The sequence below is a fragment of the Gavialis gangeticus genome, unplaced genomic scaffold (assembly GCF_001723915.1).
Source record: "Gavialis gangeticus isolate Ggan-Ray unplaced genomic scaffold, GavGan_comp1, whole genome shotgun sequence".
NCBI classification, from domain to species: domain Eukaryota; kingdom Metazoa; phylum Chordata; order Crocodylia; family Gavialidae; genus Gavialis; species Gavialis gangeticus.
In genome coordinates this window covers 13,778,227-13,785,381 of record NW_017729018.1, presented here as the reverse complement: position 1 = coordinate 13,785,381, position 7,155 = coordinate 13,778,227, and the positions used below count along the sequence as shown (strand labels likewise).

The 7,155-nt window shown below is 63.7% G+C and overlaps 1 protein-coding gene across 1 annotated transcript in view; it reads right to left on the bottom strand.

Moving 5' to 3' along the window:
• Positions 1-349: 349 nt before the first annotated feature.
• Positions 350-7,155, bottom strand: part of TMEM161A (transmembrane protein 161A) — a 12,314-nt gene continuing 5,508 nt past the window's right edge. Inside the window, exons 2-12 of the mRNA XM_019513603.1 lie at positions 6,754-6,857; positions 6,397-6,477; positions 5,870-5,967; positions 5,413-5,569; positions 3,977-4,128; positions 3,412-3,472; positions 3,168-3,311; positions 2,614-2,727; positions 2,016-2,190; positions 1,675-1,771; positions 350-1,198 (exon numbers count right to left, since the gene is read on the bottom strand). Coding sequence (XP_019369148.1) covers positions 915-1,198; positions 1,675-1,771; positions 2,016-2,190; positions 2,614-2,727; positions 3,168-3,311; positions 3,412-3,472; positions 3,977-4,128; positions 5,413-5,569; positions 5,870-5,967; positions 6,397-6,477; positions 6,754-6,857 — 1,467 coding nt within the window. The 3' untranslated portion in view covers positions 350-914. The remainder of the gene's footprint in view (positions 1,199-1,674; positions 1,772-2,015; positions 2,191-2,613; positions 2,728-3,167; positions 3,312-3,411; positions 3,473-3,976; positions 4,129-5,412; positions 5,570-5,869; positions 5,968-6,396; positions 6,478-6,753; positions 6,858-7,155) is intronic.

Below are 7,155 nucleotides of genomic sequence, written 5' to 3'. Positions count from 1 at the left end.
CAGCTCAAGGGCACCTCGGCTTTGGGTTCAGCTCATTCAGCCAATGAACAGGGTCCTGGCTGGGGGAGAGGTACAGTGTCATCCTCACCCCTGCTTCAAGGACACCTCCACTGTCCCTGCCCTCCTTCCCCCCCACTGCGGCTGGCAGGCTGGGCCAAGGGGTTGCACTTTTTCCCTACGGCACTTGCGCAGCTGCCTCTAGGGCATGAAACAGCTTTGCCAGTGCCCAGCAACGCTGCTCTGCTCACAGGGAGGACACCATTGCCCCCCTGCCCTGTGCCCGGCTGAGAACAGGAAGGTGCCAGGGTGGGTAGGGGACCACAAAGAAGCAAGACTCGAACCAGCAGCGTGTCAGAGTCACACATTTATTCAACCCCCAGGTCCCCATATGCAGTTGTCTTGGGGGCCAGGCGCACACTCCTGAGGGTAGCCTCACAGGGGGAGCAGAGGCAGGAGCCCCCAGCCCCTGTGGGGGCAGTGCTGACACAGAAAAAATGCCATCCAACAGCTGCTGGAGGCAGGGCTGCGGCTCCCAGTCCATGCATTAGGCATCCCTGAGGCAATTTGCAGTCCCAACCCTGCACCCTTGCTCCTTGCATGAGTGTTTGCACTGGGGCAAGCCAGCGTGAAGTGCTCCCAGATGAGATGGGAGCCTAAGGCATGGCTGCAGGGCATGGGGCAGGGTGCAGGGGAATACGAGGGGCAGAAAGCAAGATGCCTTTTCAGTCCCCAGGCCGTGCAGCTGGTGGGGCTTTACAGAAGAGCGTAAGGACGGATGCCCTGAGGCTAAGCAGGCACCACGGTGATAGATGGGTGCGGGCAGCAGAGGCGGCTCGGACCAGAGGTACTGGGAGACAGCACCAGCCAGCTGTCTCCCCAGGCCTGCCTGAACCACCCGCCCTGCTGCAGCCGGGTTAGGAGGCCGCCAGGTACTGGTGGAAGTAGAGCCCGAAGAGGCTGGTGATAACCTGACAGGCAGCCACCCACCAGGTGAGGAAGGCAAAGAGGCCGCGGTAGAAGAGTGGGGTGAGGACACTGCCCAGGGCTCCCAGTGCGCCCGTGATCTGTTCTACCGTGGCCTGGACATTCTCCCCGGCCTCCTCCTCCTCCTCTGGGGGCACGAGGGACACGACCGGTGCTGCGTCCACTGCAGGGGAGACGGGCAGGGGCTCAGGGTACAGGCCCCATGAGTAGTTTCCTGCAGGCAGAGGGAACAGAATAATCACTGATGAGCTGGGGGGAGGGTCGGGCTCAGCCCATGCCCCTTGCACCCCTCCCTGGTACCAGCCTGCGCTGCCCATGCCTCAGCCAGTCCTGGCAGGGGCACGGTCCCTTCTCTGCCCCCTTTACACCTGCCCAGCCTAGTGGGCTGCCCATCCACAGCCCTTGGTCCCATAGGCAGGGCGCCAGCACTGGGCATGTCCTGGACTCAAGCTGGAGCTCACAGCTCCTTCCCTCCAGGGTCGGAGCCACAGGCTGAGCCTTGACAAACTCACTGCATCCACGACAGACCAGCAGAAAGAGGTCCTGGATGTTGATGCAGCCCTGGGGCCTGCTGCAAATTCTGTCTGTGGGCATCATACTGAACCCTGCAGTTCTAGAGCCCCTCCACTCTGCGGGCCAAACCCCCAGCCTGAGCGGGCAGTGCCCGGGCCCTCCGGCTCCAGCCCCTACCTAGAGTCTTGAGGAGCAGAGTGCAGTGCAGCGTGAGGATGATGGGGCCCAGGTACTGCAGGCTCACCACAGTCACGTAGCAGTAGATCCGCGTGATCTGGGGGCAGAGAGCACGTTGGGGCAGAGGCCAGGGCCAACAGGGAACAGCCTAGTAGCTACAGCACAGATGGGATGCAGGGGCCAAGCTCCACTCCCCGCCCTGCATGCTGCATCCAATGCCCAGGGAGGTGCTCCCCTAACAGAAGACGGGGCGGCTGGGTGGTTCCCAACGGGTCTGGAGATGGGCAAGCACGTGGGACCCACCTGTCCAGGCCACACGCCCACCTGTCCCTGCCCCATACCTTGCGCTGGATCTCTAGGACAGAGATACGCCCTGCCTCCCGCTTCATCTGCTCCACCCAGCGCTCAGCCAGGCCGAGGTAGGCTTGCAGATGGTGCCGGGCCATGGCCAGACGCAGCAGGCACAGGCACACGATGGTCCAGAGCCGTGCTGAGTTGTAGGCTGTGTCCGACATGCTGGGCGGGAAGACAGGACACTGTCAGCTGGCCAGAAACCACTCTTGGGGGCAGGACCAGCCCTTGAGGGGCATGGCTGAGATGGGGCTGGCTGCACGGGGAGGGACACATCAGGCAGGCTCGTGTGGGCACCATTATTGCTTCCAGAGAGGAAGGGACACTACTGCTGGCAGAGCAGAGACTGAGCCTGGACTACTGAGAGCCAAGGGTCAGGGGTCAGGACTGTGGGTGCTGTCACACAGGGGGAAGACCAGGACTCCTGGGTTCTGCTTTCTTGGCTACTGGCTGGTGGTGCAACTTTGCAGGGGAGCGGGAGGGTGAAATCACAGAGCCCTGGGACCACGGACGAGGCCGCTGCGCACAGCCATGATGAAGGGCTGGAGCATGTGCAGATGGAAAAGACCTGCCTGCATAGGTACTCACAGCTGGACGGTCTGCTTCCCCATGGGCGCGTGCAGCAGGAAGTCCCGGGAGATGGGCTTGACCCACAGGATGATCACGATCAGCGGTGCCAGGAAGCTGGCATGCAGCAGGATCCTGCCGGGGGAGGTGAGGGGAGGACCAGACCATCAGAGCCCTGCTTCCCCCTTCTGTCCTGTGAGCTCCAAACTTTCTCCCCCTTGAAGGCAGAAGCCACCATCCTCCACCCATGCCCAGGCATTTTGGGGAAGGGAGGAGGCATTCCAGGGACAAAGCCCATATGGTCAGTGCCACCCAGCCCTACCCCCTGCTCCCAGCTGAAGGCCCCCACCCTGACCCCCTCCAGCTGCATGTTTGAGTGACCCAGTTAAATCTCCCCACTGCTCTGTGGTGGCCCAGCCCCTCCTGTGCCAGTGGGCTAGTGCTGCTATGTGGCAGCCATCTCTGGGGTGGGGGTAGCGAGGAAGACACCCCCCCACAACACTGCTGCATTCAGAAACCAGGGCAGCAGCCCCCTGCCCACCTCCTCCCAGCCCAGCCACCCTGGGCCACGCAACTGAGTCAGGGGTCTGTCTGCTGCCATCTTGAGTGCGTCCAGGTGGGTCTGAGCCAGCCGCAGCCCCGGGAACGTCAGGCAGGCACCCAGGAAGGAGCATAGTGCCACCAGCCCCAGCTTGAAGGTCAGCTTGGTGACAGGGATGCTGCAGAGGGAAATGCATGTGGGTCCAAGCTGCTGCCTCTCCGTGGTGGGACCAGAACGTCGCCCCCTCCCTCCCACCACGGGTTTGGCCAGACACTTACGTCCACTCCCATCCTTGGTGCTTTAGGAAAACCTCCAGGTTATCGCTGACGTTGGTGAGTCCTGCAGGGAGCATAGAGGCTGCTGAGCTGGGGGTACCGGGCGACCGACATCGGTGCAACTCAGGGCTGCCCGGGTCAGGCGTGGAGGCTCCAGGCCCAGAGGCATCAGGAGATGCCTGATGATCTGCCCTTGGGCTTTTATGGCTGCAAAGTGGTGCGTTTGGGGCAATAAAAGCCAGCAACAAAGAAAATACCTGGCACATCCCACTTAGCTACAAGAGCCCCTCAGGCACCAGCCAGCACCACACCCGGCCCATGCCCTGTCTCTGCAGCAGCTGGGAGCTCTGTCCCGTCCCACACGTGTTTCTGCAGGCCCCAGCCCCTGCTGCCGGACGCAAAAGGAAGGTGCCCAGAGCTCCCGCAGGTCTGGGACATGCATCCCCTGCCAGGCTGCAGACAGCTCCTGCCATAGCAGCCTGCCAGCCCAGGGACTCGCTGCCCTGGGGGTCACCCCCACCTGCCCTCCTGTCTGCAGGCCCCAGCCCTGCCCCTGCCGTTCACTGACCCGAGTCCAGGCCGAACTCCAGGTAGTCCTCATGGATGACCAGCACCACCATGGCGACGAGGAGGAAGAAGAAGGCGAAGGTGAGGCAGACGGAGCGCTCACCCCCCTCCTCCGACCGGAAGTAATGGCGCATCACCATGAAAAACACTTTGCTGCGCACACCAGTGTTAAGGAAACTAGGTCCTCTGAGTCCAGCCCCAGAGCCCTGACCCCCCAGCACAGCGGCCCAGGAAGACCCAGCACCTGCCCCTGGAAGAGGATGAGCTACGGGGCAGGGTGGTCCAGCCGCTGCACCAGCACGGCTCCAGCCTCAGATCCACCTTAGTAGCAGGTCCATGCTGCTCCGCCCCAGCTGTGGAGCTGCAAAGCTGCCACGGGTTAAGGAGACCATCCAGTCCCTCCACCATGGCCCAGAGCCTGGCAGGGAAGGGCTGCGAGTGCCGGACCTGCTGGGTTAGCACGGAGGCTATGCAGAGCTGCAAGCACGGGGCCTGGTCAGAGTTGAACTGGTCCCCCTGGGACAGGCCCAGAGCGGGTAGAGGTGCATAGGCATCACTGCTAGCCGGGACTGTGGGAGCCCACAGGAACGGTCACTCAGGCCTGAGTCCAGTTCTGGTCCCCGTCACCCCCGGGCAGGCCCCTCTGCCCTGAGAAGCCCCCAGACTCGGGCCCTGCCAGAGGTCCCCTATCGCCAGCCCCTCCCGGTGCAGCATGCCCAGCCCCCCACGTGGGGAGGAGAGGCCCGGGCAGCTGGCCCCTGGTGCAGAGCTGCCAACGCAAGCCAGGAGACAGGCTGCTGAGGGCGCAGACGTCCGTACAATGGGGACAAATGGCCTGCTAGCCCGGCCCCGCTTTACAGCCGCCTGTAAAAGTGTCCAGGTGCCCTTCCACCCACATAGATTACAGCCCGCGCAGCATTAGCACATCGTAAAGCATCCACTTCATTAGGTCCGCGCAGCCAGCTCGCAGGGGAAGCCGCTCATTATGCAGCTTTATAACTTGTCAGGGAGCTGTTTATAAGTCCATAAATTAGGCTGTTCAGCCTCAGCCAGCTTCTAATTGAAAAGTGCTGTAGGTTCCTTCCCTCTCCTGGTGGCTGCACCTGCCCCAGCAGCCTGGTCCACACCAGCCAGGCTGGGACACGCACCCTCCACCATGGTGCTCAGGACATGGCCTTGCAGGGCCTCTGGGAGACTCGCCCCTGCCTCCCCTTCAGTCCTGCCCTGGCTTCTGTCGTGGAGGACCCGAGCCCCCAGCCAGCACCTGTGGATTTGAGCACGCATGGCTCCCTTTCTGCAGAGGCGACTTGTCCACGGCCACGCTGGGGCATCACAGCCCCAAAGGGAAAGGAACCCACTGGGCCTTGTGCCCCTTCCCTCCCAGGCCTGGCATGCTCTGCTCCGGGCTCCACCACCCACGCAGGAGGGGAAGGATACATGGAGAAGAAGATGGTGAGCAAGCACCACAGGATGCCGATGTTGACCTCCTTCTGGGGGTCTACGAAGCAGTAGTAGCCCTCGGTGAAGAGGTAGACCAGCGTGGAGTAGACGGCAAAATCCACGAACCACTGGTACTCCAGGAAGTAGCGCAGCACTGGGGGAGAGCATGGAGAGCGAGGACTGTCACCGCCAGCCTGCAGGCATGAAGGGGGCTCCCTGCTGTGGGGCAGGGGGTGGGAAGGGAGGAGTGGGAGGGCAGCGGAGCAGGCTCTCCTTATTGGACTCCTTTGGTAGATTGGGATTCAGGACTCCCAGGTGCTGGGCTGGCTCTGGAAAGGGGTCGGGTGCGGCTGGGCAGGGAAGGTGGGGAGCGAGCCAGGACTCCTGGATCCTAGCCCTGGTCCTGCCACACGGCGCAGGAATTAAGGGGCGCAGGCTTGTCCAGGGGAATTACCAAGAGCGTCCACCGCGGTGATGGGGCTGGTCTCCAGGCGCAGGTCGATGTCCCGGGGCACGGACAGGGGCTTGTCATCGGAGACCCCGTTCACCCTCCTGTGAGAGAGAGAGACAGGCTCGAGCTGTGGGGCTAGAGCCCACTGAGTGCCTGGCAAGGCCGGAGCTCGCAGCACAGGCCAGGCCACTGGGGACGCTCCGGGCTGAAGAGCGCACAGGGCAACACAACCCCGCTTGGTGGGAACAGCCATGAGCTGTCGCTCCCTCCTGTCCTTATAGGCAGCTCCAGTGGAGCCCCAACCTGCCCCTGGCACTCACCAGCCAGATCTGAGCCCCAACCCCAGACACACCGAGCAGGGCACGGATGCTCGGCGAAACAGTTCACAGAGCCCCAACCCCTGGCACCCACCCCCACGGGAGGCACGTAGATGGGAACAGCCAGGCCTGGGAAGGAGAGCTGCTCCCAAGAGGCCAAGAAACCCCCCAGGCTCCCAGGCAGGCGGGGGCTCAGGGCATTCACTCACTCACCTTTCGCGCTTGCCCTTGGGCTTCTGCTTCCCGGCCAGGGTGCACAGCTCCTCCTCCGACGGGTGCTTGTAGCGGCGCAGACTGGAGGGACACACGGGCAGTATCAGACAGGGCAGATGCTACAGGCATGACAACTGGCTGGCAAGGGGCTTGGCGGGGTCTGAGCGCCAGCAAGCACCCATTTGGGGAAGGGGCTGTGGTACGTGGGTAGGGCTGCCTGGACCCCAGGATGGGGACAGCAGGGGCTGCGGGGCATGTGTCAGGGCCCCGGGCAAAGCCGTGGGGACGACGGGGCTGGATCAGCGCTCGCTCGAGGGCAGGAGGCAAGAGCTGGAGCGGGTGGAAGGGCCGTGGTACCTGCCGTTGCAGAGCAGCCAGCGGGCGAAGGAGCAGTGCGGGGACATCTTCTGCATGACGCTCGCCGTGAGCAGGCTCACCACCAGCTGCACCCCCATCACAGCCTGGCAAGCAGGGAAACGGCTCAGGACGCGGTGCCCGCTTGCCCCTTCGTCGGCGTCCCCAGCGCCGGCCTAACGACCCCGATGCTAACAGCAGCGCTGCATCACCCCAGGGAGGGGCCCCTGTCAGCCCCCTGCCCACGTGCACCCCCGATCCGCGTGCACCGCCCACCCTGTGCCACCCCCACGTGCAACCCACATGCATCCACTACCCCGCGTGCATGGACCCACGTGCGCCACCCCCACAGGCACCGAACCGCGTGCACTGCCCCTGCCCAGCCGTGTGCCACCCCCACGTGCC